This window comes from Arvicola amphibius, chromosome 12 (assembly GCF_903992535.2).
Source record: "Arvicola amphibius chromosome 12, mArvAmp1.2, whole genome shotgun sequence".
NCBI classification, from domain to species: Eukaryota; Metazoa; Chordata; class Mammalia; order Rodentia; family Cricetidae; genus Arvicola; species Arvicola amphibius.
Window position 1 is genome coordinate 55,475,463 of NC_052058.2, and position 16,974 is coordinate 55,492,436.

General features: G+C 42.8%; 1 protein-coding gene and 1 long non-coding RNA gene across 3 annotated transcripts in view; one reads left to right on the forward strand and one right to left on the reverse strand.

The window, feature by feature from the left end:
- Nucleotides 1–203: 203 nt before the first annotated feature.
- On the reverse strand, nucleotides 204–12,092 carry LOC119827803. 2 transcript variants are annotated; one of them, XR_005287718.1, is made up of 3 exons: nucleotides 11,832–12,092; nucleotides 10,049–10,224; nucleotides 204–746 (listed from the first exon to the last, which is right to left on the reverse strand). It is a non-coding gene; the product is annotated as an uncharacterized LOC119827803 (long non-coding RNA). The 2 variants fall into 2 exon arrangements; XR_005287717.1 differs by lacking the exon at nucleotides 204–746 and adding an exon at nucleotides 8,056–9,244.
- Nucleotides 12,093–12,480: 388 nt separating this feature from the next.
- Nucleotides 12,481–16,974, forward strand: part of Pou2f1 (POU class 2 homeobox 1) — a 147,227-nt gene continuing 142,733 nt past the window's right edge. Inside the window, 1 exon segment of the mRNA XM_038348962.1 lies at nucleotides 12,481–12,555. Coding sequence (XP_038204890.1) covers nucleotides 12,495–12,555 — 61 coding nt within the window. The 5' untranslated portion in view covers nucleotides 12,481–12,494.

The window sequence follows — 16,974 nt, forward strand, 5'->3', positions numbered from 1 at the left end:
TCCTGGAACTTGCTCTTGTAGACCAGGCTGGCCTCAAACTCACAGAGATCTGCCTGCCTCTGCTGTGATTAAAGGCGTGCGCCACCACCACCTGATCCCCAACCTTCACTTTCTTTTCTTTTCTTTTCTTTTCTTTTCTTTTCTTTTTCCTACTTTTTTTTTTTTTGAGATAGTGTCTCTCTATGCAGCTCTGACTGTCCTGGAATTCTCTGTATAGACTAGGCTGCCCTCAAATTCATAAATTAAGAAGACTACAATAATGTCAAATACATTTCTGACTATAATGAAAGGAAACTAGAAATCCACTAGAGTAGACATTTTGGAACATTCACAAAGACATTAAAATCAAGCAAGATACCCTGAAACAGCAAAAAATCAAAAAAGAAATAATGAAATTTAAGGACTGGGGTTATCTCTCAGGGTTAGAGCATTTGGCAGGCACATCTGTGTTGATTCACATACACACACACACAGAGAGAGACAGAGAGACAGAGAGAGAGAGACAGAGAGAGACACACAGAGAGAGAGATCTCAGGCACTGGAGATATGGCTCAGTGGTTATGGGCACAAACTGCTCCTGTGGAGGACTTGAACTTGGTTCCCAGCATCTACATCAGGCAGTTCACAACCACCTGTAACTCCAGCTCCAGGGGATCCTTCTGAATGTTGAATCTTCTGAAACTCGGTTCTTATCTTGACTGTCAATAACTGGAGCAAAATATTGTGGTTGTGTCTAGAGTCTATTTCTGCAACAACAACAAAAAAGAAAGGATGAAACATACCTGGGGCTGACACAAGTCACCACTGAAGTGGTAAGAATAATGTGGTGAATTAGGGAGATGGCTCAGTCGGTATAGTGCAAGCATTAAGACTTGAACTTGACCTACAGAACCCACACTTAAAAACAACAACAACCAATAAACCTGAGGTTGACCTCTGGCCTCTGCATGCACAAGCACATATATGCAATCATACACATATGTGCACTTGCACAAGATGACTATCTATCTATCTATCTATCTATCTATCTATCTATCTATCTATCTATCTATCTATCATCTATCTCTATGTATCTATCTATTTATCTATCTATGCACAAATAAATTTTAAAATGGTTTTGTAGTTTCCTTAAAGGAAAATTTACTGTTAAACAAATAACAACAAAAAATAATGGTCATTGACAGTTATTAAGACAGAAGACACATAGGAATGTTCACTGAAGCTACTGAGTAAATGAAAGAATGAATGATGGGAGTTCTGTCCCATATAGATACAATTAGCATCTATATTAATACAATTAGCATCTATATTAATACAATTAGCATCATGGGGAAGTTTTGTTGGGAATTCAAGCCATCATCATTAGATGATGATAGAGTCTATACCAGAGCATATTAGATTTCTCTATTCTCTTATTGTTTGCTCAACAGACTCCCTACTCTTTCTCTTCTTCCCTCCCTTCCACTCTCCCTTCATTCGTCCTTCTTCCTTTCTTGTTTTTGTTTTTTGAGACAGAGTCTTTTTATGTAGCTCTGGTTGTCCTGAAACTCGCTATTCATAGACCAGACTGGCTTCAAACTCACAGAGATTCCTCCTGCCTCTGCCTCCTGAGCTCTGTCTGGGATAAAAAGGCACATACCACCATGTCTGGACAGATTTTCCCTTTCTACCATCTTGTTCATACCTGATTGTTGCAGGAAGCACACAATTTTGCACTATTTTGGGTGATGGGAGAGCTGCTACAAGTCTGGTTTGCAACATCCTCTGAACTCTTCCTATTCTGATAGCAACTAAAACTAAGGGATGTGGGAAGACGTCATCCTCTCCTGGTGTCTTTCTGCGGATTTTGATTCTTGGGCTAAAGTATAAGGTTTCAAATAGAATTGCCAAATTCAAAAAGATAGAGAGTAATATAGAAAAATGCATTTTAAAACATCTCCCTGAGGCACAATTTTGCAGAATTCCAGAGGCATCATTAGTATAGATGACAATGTGGATTTCTCCTCAGAGTTACATAATCCAGCCCTTTGCAAACATCTCTTAGACTTTTGCTGATCTCAGAAAGATCCAGTTTCCAGTTTGGAGCTCTGTTTTTAAACACACCCCTCCCCACCTCCCATACACACACCTTTCTGGTTCTGTTCTACTTTCCATTTCAGAAATAAACCCAAAGGCATTGCTTAGGAAACGGAGAGGGGGCGGAGGAGAGGGGTAAAACAGCAGTAACAGTTCAAACAAATGACTTAATGCCATACTTCAAGGAACTGAAAAATGAACTAAGATCAAAATCAGTACAAATAACCAAAGTAATAAAGATCAGAGCTGAAATAAATGAAATAGAGACTGAAAGGACACTAGAAACGATCAATGGACTTAGGCATTGCTTCTCTGAATAGATTACAAAATGGATAAACTCTCAGCCAGACTAAGATAAGAAGAGAATACTGCTCTGTACCCTAGTCCAGAGATGTGTAACAAGTTTCCACCTACTGTCTTGCTGTCATGGAACCACACTCCATGCCTTTCTTACTGAGATAGACTGTTTCCACTCAGATTGGTAGCCCTAATAAATCCTTCCTCATAGATGGGGCGAAAAGGAGGAGAGGGAGAGAGAATATCAAATAAAATCACATAGGAGTTATCACAACTGATTCCGCAGAAAATACAAGAATTATAAGAGACTGCTCTAAACAGCTTTATGCCAAAAATGACTAACGTAAAATAAATTGATAAATTGCTAGAAACACAGACACTAACCAGACTGAATAAAAAAGACAAAAAACATATACTTCTCAGCTGATGCAGAAAACATTGACAAAATTCAAAATTCTTTGTGATTTAAAAATTCTCAACGGATTAGGCATAGGAGAAACGTAACTAAATATAATAAAGGTTGTATATGAAACCTCTACATTGTTTATATTGTAGGATTAAAAGTTGAAGGGTTTTTCTCTGAGATCAGGAACCAGCTACATACGCCAAACATGATATACTTCTATATATGTAAGTTTAGCCAGAGGATCCATTGTCTCTGACCTCCGAGGACACCTGCACTCACATTAACATACATAGGCACATACACACAATTAAAAGTAATAATAAATGGGCCTAGCAAGATTGTTCAATGGTTATAGGCATTGTTGTGAGTCTGATAGTCTGAGTTCAGTGACCAAAATCACATGATGGAAGGAGAGAACTCACTACTGAAAGTTGTCCTCAGGCCTCCACAGGTGCCGTGATACCTATGAACCCATGCACATACACACACATACATAAATAAAACAAAACTTTAAATGAATATAATAAACCTTAAATAAATACAGAATGGTACTGATGTGGTCTTCCCCTCTGTATGCTGTGAATACCACTGGTTAATAAAGAAGCTGTTTTGGGCCTGTGATAGGGTAGAGCACAGCTGGGGGGAGGGCACAGAGAATGGGGGTGGGGTGGGGATGAGGGACGGGACAACTAAACTGAATGCTGGGAGAAAGAAGGTGGAGTCAGGAGAAGCCATGGAGTCATTGCTGGAGATAGACACATTGTAACCTTGCTGGTAGGCCACAAACCTTGTGATAAAATATAATAATGGAGATGGGTTAATTCTAGATGTAAGAGCTTGCTAGCAATACACTAAGTAATTGGCCAAGCAGTGATGTAATTAATACGGTTTCTGAGTGGTTATTTCGGGAGTTCAGGGCAGCTGGGAACACATTAGTGGCCTCCTACAACATGGTACCTGTTCCCCAGTCCAACCTGAGGGGCATAAGGGCTGTTTCTCAAAATAGAAGTTTTCTTGAAGCATTTGGAAGGACTTGAGGCACAAGCAGTGACATTTTGGCTCAGGAGGGAGACAGATTTCAACACCATGGTAGTAAGGTGTCCTCTTCCCATTTGACTAGGCAGTTAGCATAGCAGGATGTCCAGGGTCCTGAAGCTGCTTGCTATGACAGTGTTCGTGGTCGAGAGTTCCAGGGGAGCATTCTCCTTACTGGCAAGGAACAGCAGGTGGCTCTGTAGAGTGGGACACAAATGAACAATCTAGAACAGGGTCTGGGTGTGCTGATGTTCTGCAGCCATGTGGGCAGGCGTTGTGAGTAGGAACTTTTGGGTTATTGATGATAGCTTGACCTCATTTCCATCCAGAGTCTGCCTGAATATTGAGACATCTGAGTTATGTGATACCAATATAGGTTATGTAGTTTTTTGCTTTTTTCAGAAGAGGATTCAACTCTAGTTTATTTTTTTATGTTTTTACTTGTGTTACAGCATAGAAAATTGATTATTCCCACCTAAGTCAATTTCTCAAGTCATTTTAAACAGCCCTTTAAGATTTACAACATTTTATACAATCGTTTACTATCTTCTTAAATAGAAGTGTGAGTCTGGGGAATGTGAGTTTAATTGTTCTCCTTTCCTCCAAGTTACCTTGAGCATTGATCATGTTTTGTGTCATGAGATGGGAAGGGCTCTTTCTCTGGCAGCATGGGGCTGCTTTCTCTAAGTAAAGAACCCTGGACCACCATGGTTTCTGAGTTCTACTCAATCTTGACAGTTTGCTCTCCCCAACTGTTGCTAGACTGCCAATGACGTTTCTCAGGGAGGCAGTCTCAAGAAATAGCTTCACCTCCACCATACTTTTAATTGGATAGCTATCTACTCTACTTTGGATTAGAAATCCCATGGCTATGAAAACTTTGGCTAACAGAAGCAAAATAAGCAAATTTTTAAAAAATGGGGCTTTAACTTTTGACAGAAAGTTGGAAATGTTTGTCTGAGAATGAAGCACCAGTCTTTAAAAACTGTCTATTTGAAGGTATTTTAAATTAAAAGTAAGTATTAATTTAAATTAAGTATTTAAATTTTGATCTTGGCTGTGTTTCCCCAATTGAAGTTACTGGCTAGGGGGGACTTCCATAGAAGCTGTTTTTAGTATACACATAATTGGGATGCTAGAGAGAGGGGACAAGATGATCTTAGCGCTCCATCTACCCCCATCAACATTATCCTATTTCATTTTATGGAAATTGTAGTTAATATTCTGAATTAATTAGATTGTTACAATCAATTTCAAGAGCACAATGCAGTAGTGCATTAAAATTTAATAATGCATAAAACTTGTTATGGAAATTTAAGTTTTAGGGCCTAGATGGATTTCAAACATGAATTTTGTATGAAGAAATGAAGCAAAATAGTTTTGTTAGAGTAATTTGCTTTATTACAAAGGAAAAACATCCACAGCATCATTTAAATACTACATCATTCATCACATGCAATATTTCCCAGCAAGCCAATTTAGAGGTGGACCTTCAGACTCAATAAATATCAAAAGGGTATGATGATTGCCCCTTTCTGTTCCCCATAACCTACTTTCCTGTGGAAGATCAGCAGGCTATAGTAAAACCCGATTCTTAAAATAAGCATTATCATCTACAGAGAAGACTGGAAATCATAAATGATGTGAGAACTTCCCTGATTATGACAGGAACCTGCATATGTAATCTTTTGTAGCGAATAAAACATCTTCAATTTCTAGTATTATATCATCCAATTCCAGGAAAACATTATCATATATGAAATAGATGAGAAAGTAAATAGCAATTGGTACTATCTGGCAATGAGACATACTAGTTTCTCTCTCCTGAGAAGGGAGAGAAGGCAGGGCAGCCTCCTATGTGAGAAAGCTGATGTCAGTGGTTCTGCATTCAAATTGCAGCCTCTAAGTAATTTTAGGCAAGTTACTAAATTTCCTCTGAAACTTAGTCCCTCTGACCAAGCATTTGACCATCTTGTCCAAGGATTGTATAAGACCTAAAGGAAAAAAAGTACTTTCTTCTGTCTACGTCCCTATATGTAAGAACTGTGGTCCCACACTTGTCTGCTGTCCCTCACCTCCAGCCACAATGCTTCCCCCAGCCCGCTTCATTCTCCAAATTTCCTTTGTGTGGCAAGGTCTCTCCCAGAACCTAGCTTTTGTTTTCTCAGCTAGGCTGGGATTTTAGCAAGCCTCAGGGTTCTTCCTGTTTCTAACACGCCCCCACCCCCCCACCACTTGGAGCTCATGATTGTGAATAAGTACTCTTTCTTAATTGTCATCTTCTAATTTCCCCAGCCCATCCATGTGTCTTACTGGAGTTTGGGGTTTCTTGTTGTTACTCCTCCCACCCCCCGCTTACCCCTGACTCATGATCCTCTGGCCTGAGCCTCCAGGGAGTTGGAGTTATAGGTACCTTAGTCAGCCTGGTGCTAGAGCTCTCTTTTGTACATCTTGGTGTTTTTGTTTTTGTTGAGACAGGATCTTACTCAGGCTAGCATCAAAGTTGCAGCCATGTATACGCAACTGAACAGCACTGCTGTTGTTTTTGCTAGGGCTCTTGGTCTGTCTCCCCAAAGCACTGCAGTTTGATGTCTTGCCTCTGGATGTTTCCATCAATATATTTGAAAAATTCCTAATGACTTTCCTTTTGCTCTTATAACTAAGATTTCACAAAACTGTTTCCACATTATGAAACATTTTTTTGTTGTTTTTGCTTTTTTCGAGACAGGGTTTCTCTGTGTAGACTTGGTATCCTGGAACTCATAGAGAAACCGAGGGATCAAAGGCGAGTATTACTACAGCATTCGGAATGGAACATGGTTTGTTTTTGGTTTGTTCATTTGTTATTTTTTACAGTCACAGACAGTTGCCAGCTACCATGTGGGTGCTGGAATTGAACTAGGGTTCTTTGGAAGAGCAGACAAGCCCTTAACTTCTAAGATCCTAGAACATGTTTGGGTGGGGTTTCAAGACAGGGTTTCTCTGTGTAACAGTCCTAGTTGTCCTGGAATTAGTTCGTGTAGACCAGGCTGGCGTTGTAACACACAGAGATCTGCCTGCCTCTGTCTCCCAAGTGCTGGGATTGAAGGCGGCGTTTCACCACCAGGTTAGAACATGTGTAAAAAGCACTGTTAATCCATGTTTTTGGGGCCTAGGATCATTCATAATTGGCACAAGAATAAAGTTCTCCTATCCCCTGTATAGTGTGGTGTTATAAATTTGCAATAAAGCTAGAAGCTGATCTCTCAGGGCTTTCCTTTGTGCCTTTTTCCTGATTCATGGAGATGAGTATTATCATTTTAGTGTTGCTATGTATCTAGAGCAGAGGACTGTTTATTGGTGTGACTCTATGTGCAGATGGAAATCTCATCTTAGCCCTAATATTAAAAAGCCTTTAAAGATCTCTTTCCTGCCTTAAAAACACAGCAGATCAGAATACGCATTTCTTAGCTGATTGGATATATCAAGACGCCATTTCTAAATTTTAACTCTCAATAAAAAGATGGTATTTCAATAGAATTTTAAATGACATAGGTGGTAAGAAGTACCATTACTCTACATACCAATAAAATGTGCCAAAATGATTAGCAAATACTTTTTAAAATCAAGCCCTTTTGAAGCTTAATTTCAAAGATACTGATACGTGGAAAATGTATATCTAGAGGACAGAAAACTTAGAGAGCTACGTTGGCTTAGAAATTAAAGTTGAAATTAAACTATGCATTAATCCCAGGACATTCCAAAAGTCCAAAGAAATTTCTGTCTAGAACAGTGCCATATATAGGTTTCCATTGCTGTCTGTGATTAAAGACTTCATATGTGTATTGGACAGTTATTATAATATAGATGAATTGTGCAAGAAAATGTGTTTTTAAAAATGTTTAGAATAGCTTATGCACAGGCCCCTTCATCGTTATACTCGAGTGAAAAGATAAATGTACAGGCCCTGACAATAAGAAAAGGTTGAAGGGGGTGATTTAGGGGTCGGCTTCAGGAAGATAATAATTGAAAATTGTGGGGGATAGATAATGATATCAAACAGGCTTGCCAACATGATGAGAAAGATAAGGCGGATCTCTAACACACACACAGAGATAACAGAGTACCTATATTAGATGGAAGAAAAGGAGGATCCAGCAAACAAAAATCAAGATGTGGTTTAGGAGAGATAAGAGAAGAAATTGGAGGAGAAAGAGCAAAATTTGTCATTGAGGCCAGAGGCAGAGATGATTTTACAGAGAAAGGGAGTGATCAACATTGTCAAATTGCTGAGAGATGGGCCAAGATGAGGACTGAAGATGTCATCAGATTTGGCAGTTAGGAGGTCATCAGTGACTTCCAATAAAGTAATTCCAGGAAAACGATTGGAGCAGATTTAGACTGTAGTAAGTTGATGAGTAAATGCAGGGGGAGTTTATCTAGAAAATGTTTCTAAGGAAGGATAGGAAGAGGCAAGGAAAATCGAGGAGGGGCAAAAATTGAATCAATAGAACAGGTACTTCAGTGCATGCAAACAAGGTAAAATGCTGCTTGCATAAGTCAGCAGAGGAAGACAGGTTGGGGAGATGGGTGGGAGCAGGTCTAAGGACACACAGAACAGAGGAAAAGATATGCAATCTAGCAATCTTTGCTTCAATTTCTGTCTCCCCCTTCACTGAGTGAATTTAGGTGTGCTACTTAACCCTCTGTCCTTCAATGTTAAAAAGAAATCCTCAGAAGACAGGCACTCCAAAAACACCCCTACAGTAACTATGATGCATTTATAAGAGGTTTTCTTATGATTGTAATGTAGGCTGATGACATAAGTCCACAGAGCAATTCTAGGAAAGAATCTTACAAAGGGACAAAATGATGAATTTCAAGTTCATGGCTTTCTGACAGTTTGGCTTTTAAGACTATCCAGAGGTGAAATAGCAAATGGATTTCATGTTGCATGCCAATGCTGATGAGATGCCAATGGCTGCCTGAAGCACTAGTCAGAGAGAATTGTGTTTGAGCAAGAGTTTAAACTCAGTTTAAGAAAGGGGTTATGGATTAAAGTTGGCCAGCGGCTTGGAAAAGAGAGTAGCAAGAGCAGTATTGTATATTTGCTGACCCTGAACTAGAGGGGAAAATAGCTATGTACCTATCAGACAGCTCTCCATAAATGTTATTGAGCTTTTTGATGAGTATTGAATTGTAAAGACCTCAGTGTACATTCTTTGAGAAGTAGAAATAGTCTACATTGCACATTAAGGGTAGAACATAAATTCTATCAGTCAGCTACAGGCAGTCGGCTTGCCATACATTTATGAATATTAAGACATGTGATCAAGATATAGTCATTGACTTAATAGAAGGCCTCTTGACAGCTGAATAAGGAGATTCACCAAAATGTTTGAAATGTTCAAGGATGGATCAGGGTCTTTCTTGGAATATCTTCTGGATACACTGTAAACAGTAGAAAAGGGGAGATAAAGATCCCAATGCTTCCTAGGTAATGGTTTTGATCATTTTATCTTGAAACTTCCTTAGCATCTGCATTTTAAAGAATGTAACAGTCTGGTGGAGTCTTCCAAGGTAGTAAATCCCATACATATATATTAAGTAGTATTACCATGTTCGCAGATAAAATCTCATTTGTGCTCCAATATAGGTAAAGCAGAGCCATTCTGGTAATGGGGTCTTGTTTCTGTTTTTAACAACTCTGACTTTAACCCTGAAGGTGTCATAGAACAGTTTGCGAACTCTTCCACAGTTAACAAATATACTCAGATTGCTTTGCTCTATTAGAATGTTAATCTTTATGAACAGACAAAATGTTTATAAAAATGAAACATCTTAACCTATTGTGAAAAGGTCTCTCCCAGTCTTTCATCCCTCAGTCCTTTTCAAGTACAAGTGGCAGCGTGGAGAGTTAAGGTCAACTTAAGAAAGTCAGTGCCACACTCTTCGTCTCAAGATTTCTTCCCCGGTAGAGACGGATCCAACCTGCTTATTCCTGACAGCACATTGTATCATGAGAACACTGGCACTTCATGCACCAAGAAAGATGAAGGAATTTTGGTTCCCATACATGTATTTTGGGAAGCAGAATATATTTGCTTCATTTAAGAAAGGTCACAAAATCCCACTCAATAATTTCTTATAAGTCAATACATGAAAGTTAGTTACAGGGCCACACCTATTCACAAATCAGAACATTACTTGTTAATATGTTAATATATTTTCTCCCCCACTCTGAAACATACAGACCTTGAAGACATGGCCTGATCTACAGCAGACGGCATGGGAGAATGGTTAACACGGTTCCTTGTCTATGCTTGGCTCTCAGTTGCATCACTTAAGAGTGGCGTGACACTAGACAATCTTTATGTGTCAATTCCTCTATCTTGAAAAATTGAGATAGTAGGGTTCATACCTTCCGAGGTCTACAGAGATTGAAAAAGAAAAGTTAACTGTAAGTTTGCTGAACTCAAAATATTCTTAGATATTGTCTTATACTTAGTAACTAGTAAAGAAAATGGTAGAATGTAGGTATTAATACATTTTTAAATGACTTCATCAGGTTAAAAAACTCATATAATTTTATTTGCTTTTTAAAAATTCAATAAACATTTATGAGCATCTACTAAACCCAAGAGTTGTGCTAGGCACTGGGGATCCAGATGCAAACATAAATACTACCATTATGGAAAACACTGGTACAGACTATTTAAAACCTTTCTTCCCCTCAGAAATTATTAAATTCTCTCCACAAAACGTCTTTTTATGTAACTCGAAACCATGCAGAATAAATAGTGCGCACACTAGCTTCAATGACTTGATGAAGGTCATATGCATTTACTTTTTGAACCAGAGAACAAACTAAGACTAAATAGGTAGAAAATAAGTCAGTGATAATGACTTCAAGTTTGTGCCCGCCAGAAGCAGTGCTATTTACTTAACTTTAAATTATATTCCGAGACTTCCTCTATAGTAAGAGGGGTGAATATAATTCGTGCCGTATTTCCAAAGATTAATTTTAACATGGTTAAAATTTGCATTTCCTTTACTATGTTGGTTTGAGTATTTTGAAATAATTACGGAGTGGTTCAATTATTTGGCTTAAGCAGTCATGTGCACACCCTAAGGTTTAATTACCACGAATAAATCAATCTCACCCTAAATCACTGGCTTGTAACTGACAATAGCTTTAACTGTACCTGTACAGTGTAAGAAATTCAACAAGTAAGCTCAGACTCATAATGAAAAGTTGGCCGTTAAAATAATTGCTTTCTGGCAGGGATCTGTTTTTTGTTTGTTTTGGGGGGAGAAACAGCAATTTTATCCAGTTGAAACTTCGATAGTATCTCTCTTAAGGACAGTCTATGACTAATTTATTTTTTACTTCGCTTACCATGAACTACTTTTGCTTTTAACCTGGAAAAAAAATAGGACTATCTTGGGACTTGTTAAGAATTAGTAAAATAGATTTGGTTCTTCGTCCAGGAAACTCTTTAGCAGTAAAGAGAAATCTCGGCCATATGTTGGCTAATTCCGAAGGAAGATAACACGTGGAAACTTTCCCTCACTCTTCTATTTGCTGAGCTACACACACAGTCAGGAGAATTCACGGCGTCGCTACTGGCAGCGCCCACACTGTTAATCGGGTCAGCTTACAACCAGCCTTTAAAAGGTGCTCCAGAAGCCAAGTCCTGGCGCAGATGGAGTCTGTTTGTTTCGCCCGGGTGGGTACGCCAAGGGCGACCGGGCCGAAGGGAAGGGAAGGGAGGCGGATGAGCGCCCGGGCGAGCCTCTCCGGGATGCTTCGCCCCGCGTTCGCGACAAGTGAAGCAGAAGCTGCCCCGGCTAATTAGCGCCGCCAGGACACGCCCCGCGCGCCGGCCGGGGTCGAATCTGCGGCACGGGCAGAGTCGCGGGGCGGGGATTAGTGCGGATTCAAATTTAAAGCGGGCCGTACGCGCGTGGCCCAGCAGGTGCCTCGTGCCCGCTGCGGGCGTTTCCGCCCCCACCTGCCCGCAGGGCCGGAAATTACCTCGGAGGGGGAGCGGCCCCTCCATTGTCCCAAGCCAACTGTGAGGGAAGCCTTAAGAAAGTGCCGAGCGGCCGGGGGCGGGCGATGTGCGCGGACGCAAGCGCTCCCCGATCCTCCGTCCTGGCTGTTAGCCGCCGCGAAGGCGGCCCTTTGCCAACAACACCGCCATGGACATCCCGAACTAATCCGGGCGGGGAATAGCGCGGAAGATGGAGGACGATCGGAAGACACACACAAGCACTTGACACCCCACACTCTGAGGTGAAGTTACACTCCGGGAGGTGGGGGGAGGGAGTGAAGCGCATGCGCCTTCCTTCTCCCCAGCGCGTGGGGAGAGCTGCGCACGCGCACGGTGCGTCGCGAGGGGCGGGGAGTCCTGAAGGGAAAGGCTTGACTGGCAGGTTCGGGGCACTGGAGCGGCCGAAGGGGGCCCGGCAGCCGGGGCGCGCGTGCGCAGAGTGCGCGCGGGGGGTGGAGCTCTTCCGAGGGGTCCGGCGGAGAGCTGCGCCGGCCTCGTGCGCCCCCTGGCGCGCGCCTAGGGAGAGGAAGGAACGGGAGGGTGCAAGGAGGGAGGGAGGGAGGAGGCGGTCAGGGCGGGAGGGGGAGGGGAGCGGGAGCGAGGGAGGGTTTATCGACCGGGCGATTTTGGTTAAAATATTCAAAATGGCGGACGGAGGAGCAGCGAGTCAAGATGAGAGTTCAGCCGCGGCGGCAGCAGCAGCAGGTAATCATTACAGCATTTTACATATTCATATTCATACTCAAGCCCGGCTCCCGCTGCCCCCCCCCGCGACTTAGCATAATTTATTAGTACTCAGGATTATTATAATTAACGGCGAGGAGATGGGGGGCCGGGGAACACAGCCCCCTCTGGGTGCCGAGCGGAGGGGGAAAAGGAGCTCGGAGCGGCTGGGCGGAGGGGGAAGAAGACCCGGGGCAAAGGGGGCTGGAAGCCACCGCGCTCCTCCTGCCCCCCGGCCCACCCCGCCACCGCGCCTGCCCGCCCGCTCGCCCGCCGGCACCGGCCCTCCTCCTCCTCCGCCGGCCGCCGCCGCCTCCTCGCACGGTGCCCGAATCCGAGCGGGTCCGCGGCGGGCGACGGGGCTGGGACACCGGGAGAGGACAATAAAGACATTTTACATATTCATAGCTGCTGGGCTGGCGGGGCGCGGCGGGGCGCGGGCGGGAGACCCGGACGGGCGGGCTGGGGGGGGGCGTGGAGGGGCCAGAGGTGGCGGCGAGCACAATGCCGGTGGGTGGCGAGGCCGGAGCGGACCCCGGTGCCCGGACACCCGCGCGGCGCCCCCGGTATTGGGAGCCGGAGCCGGCACGGGCTGGGGGACGCTGCTCGCCACGGAGAGCGCCCGGGGGTGGCGCCCTGCCCGCGACCGCGCGGGGGTCCGCGTGGGGCCGAGCCCGGGGGTCACGGCCCTGACCCCCCTCGGCCGCGCCCTGCTCGTGCCCCGGGCGGCGGCCTGACCCCAGTAGGTCCGCGTCTGTGGTTAGGGGCTGCGTGGCATGGCCCGGCGAGGTGGCCTTCGGGTTCTGAGCCCGCTCTGGGGTCCTCCTGCCCCTTTGGAGGCTGGACTGGGTGGGAGGAGCCCTCGGGGAAGTTCCCCTGCGTGGAAATGGCTTCGGTCGTCCGTGTTGTCCCGGGCCTGCAGCCAGAGGTCCCCGCGTGTCTGGAGAACCCTCGCTGCCGTGGGGTCGCGGGACAGTTTGGATTGGAGGTGCTGGCAGGATTTGGTCGCTCTTCCGCACACGCCCCCTCCCCCACGCGCTGGGGGCCCTCTCGCTCCGAGGCCCGGGAGCTCCTGGAGACCACCCGAGAACTCGACCGTAAAGGACTGCCCTCCTGCCCTCCGAGGGCTGGCCTGACAAGTTGATCATATTCTAGATTTCCCCTGTCCTGCGGGGAGCAGGGGTGGTGGCTAGACACGGAGATCCCCCTCCCTGCCTGTGTGTGGTGGTGCTTTCTCGCTGCGTGCTGGGTCCTCTACTTCTCATTTGAATAATGTCTAATTCAGGGAGGTTTATATTCTTGAAATGGCCGCCTGGCTTTCCCCGCCTCTCATGTTTAGTAATTCAGACCTTTAATAACAGCCACTCACAGCCCAACGCCGTGTTTATATTTTACATTCGCCCCATGTGCTTTTGTGGTTCGATATGATTCTTTTTTTTTTTTTTTCTCTTCTCCTCCTCCTTGGCAATCCGCAAAGCTCTGAGATCAAACCCAGTCTGTGCTAGGAAGACAAGGAGAGAACTAGGCCCGGACTGCCCTGGTAGTTGCCTGGGCCTTGTTCTCTGCTGCTTGATTTATTTACTAATAACCAAAATGACTCCCCCACCAACTGCCACTTGAGTCCCCTCCTCCGCGGGCAGAACACATTCTCTTGGGGCCTTCCAGCATAAAAACAGCTCGAGCTGAGAGCATCAGCTCCGTGGTGGCTTGTTTTCTCCTAAAGGGATTTCTCTTAACAGTTAGCAGAAACATGGACCTTATTCCCATTTGCAGAGGCTTCTGAGAGCTACTGGGTTCGTACAAACGGAGGACTTAGTTGTGGGCATAGTCTCCCTCTCCCCAAGTTAAACACAGTCAGGCTTTTAAAAGAGTTGTAGTATTTGTAAAACCGGTAGATTTTTTTTTCCTTCTAGGAGCTGGGGAGTTAAAACTAGGTAGTTTAGAAAGTCCAGTTGACTACACTTGGGTTGTTTCTCAGCGGTGCTGCTTTTCCAGTTTCTTCACTGACTCGAAGTGATACGGACCTGCACCTGCTTATTTTAATTGTAGCAGCACCGAAAACAGAAATGGGACTATATTTTCTTTGAGTGTTGGTGTCATGGTTAAATGAGTGAAAAGAAGAGAAACACAGGCATTGTGTCTACCCTGATCTTGGAACTTACTCAGCATGCCCACCCCTTGCTTTAAGGCTCCAGGATTGATTTTGTTTTATCTAGACTTAGGACAGTCGGCTTGTGAAAAACCAATTAGCTTTTACTGTTCAGAGAAAGCAATCATTTTGATTTCTGGTCTCTCCTGTAAGAGTTTTGTTTTTAAAAGGTATTGCTTTCTAGGGCAAGTGTGTGAGGAGTCAAGTAGAATGTTAAATCACTGTGGTGAATATATGGAGTTATATTAGACTTTAATTAAACAAAATTTCAGATTTAGGGGGACTCAGTGCAAACTAAAATAACAGGTCTCATCACTTTCCCCTCTTTTCTACCCAGTAGGTAGGCTCTCATGAATGAAGTAAAGGGTAAAAATCTTTCTAGAGGATGCTCGGGTGAATAACCACTTCAGAGAGCTGGTGCATGAGGTTGGATGGACAAAAAACAGTAATATGATTTCATGCCTTAAGTAGCATGTGTTTTTGCACCCAGTTCCCAAGATGTGGTCAGACTGATGATGTCATTGGACAGAGGACAAGGTGCAGTTAATGTGATTTATTGTCCTGAGGTGAAGTATAGCAATGGAGCCATCTCATAGGGAAACCATTTGTCTCTGGACAATTTCCTTTATAGCTGCAGTTTAACCGTTGCTGAGACTGTAGGTATTTTATCCAAAATGATAAAGTGCACATTACATTTTGCAAACAAAGCTCACTGTTACAGTTTTTGTCATACAGAAAACGGTGAGTTTTGTGAACTGGCATTTTATTTCAGTTGGCTGTCCTTGGTATAGTAAAAAATTTATTTCCTCATGGTTTCAGATGGAGGCTATAGACTTAAAGTAAGGATACTTGTAGAAGTGATACATATACCTGCTTATTTTATGTTTTTGTTTTTTGTTTGTTTAGTTGCTCTTTGTAATCTTTATTTTATAAGAAACCACTTTTAATCACAGTATGGCTCAGGCCTGTGGAATTTGCTTTGGAGCCTACTTTAATGGCTAAAACTGAGTTGAAGATAATGAGGCCACTATATTCTTTTTTGTTAAAATTATGATATTTAAAATAATGTAAAACACTTAAGGGAAGGCTTGTGCTTTGGAGTAGCTTTGGAGAGAATCTAGAATCATTTTTGGATTTGTCTGCATGTTTGTACATTTATTTTGAATGATATTTTAAAGTCCTATTTCAAAGTAGTGATTTCTGTGTGTAGCTTTTGACATATTACTTGATTTTTGTAGCATTTCTTATGTTATCTTATGGAGATGGTATAGTTCTAGGGATGTGGTTAGAAAGACTGTTTTACTCTTGACACTAATTGTAAGGTAGGCTTGGTGCAGTATTTAGGTTACTTTGGGAACTTGCCTGCCTCCTTTGTGGTTGTCAGGCAACTTCCCATACAAGTTTCTAGAAAATCTGTTGTCACTTTCTTAACTTGCCCCCACCTTTTAATTATAGTGAAACTTTTTGAATTAAGGTCTCTGACATTCATGACAGCTGATGAAATCTTTTTCATTTCTAAAGGACTATGCTTCCAAGTCTTTACTGTAAAAGTAACTTTTAACCTTTCTCTTCCAATTCACTTTTGATTTCTTTTCATTTGCCATTGTCAAAAAAAATGCCATTAGTTTAGGCAAACACAAACGGTGGCGATGATCAGTTGTCATGGCCCAATGTCTCGTCACATTTTAACTCTGTTCTTCTCCACACCAGTAGTTATGTTTCAGTGCTGCCCCAGTTTGAACTAATTATTAGTGAGTGCGTCATTCACCAAATTAGATTTTGGAATAAGTTTAGGGCTCAGAATGTCAAATTGCCTTTACCAGGTTACCAAAGATATGTATGTAATAAAACCCTAAATATCACAGGCAAGTGCTCTAAAATGATAGAACCGGGAATACTTTTATAAATGAAATATTTGAATTGCTTCTTGAATCTGTATTGCTTGATCTTGATGTGTATAAATGTGTGGGCTTAAATTGAGACTGTTTCCTTTGTATTGAGAAGACTGTGGCATTATGTAGTGGCAATTGCCTTGTATTTTTTTTAAGTGTTGAAAATCATAGCTTAATTTTTTTGTGTTAGTTTTATTTTCAGTGCTACTAAAAATGATGCAGGCTGCCATCTCTTTGCTTTTTAACATCAGTATTGATTCATTAGCACAGTTTTGGTGAATGGTAATTATGTATGTTTCCTAATGGAAGTGATTTCATTTGCAACCATTCAAGAAATTTTTGTTTAGAAACTTAAACAAG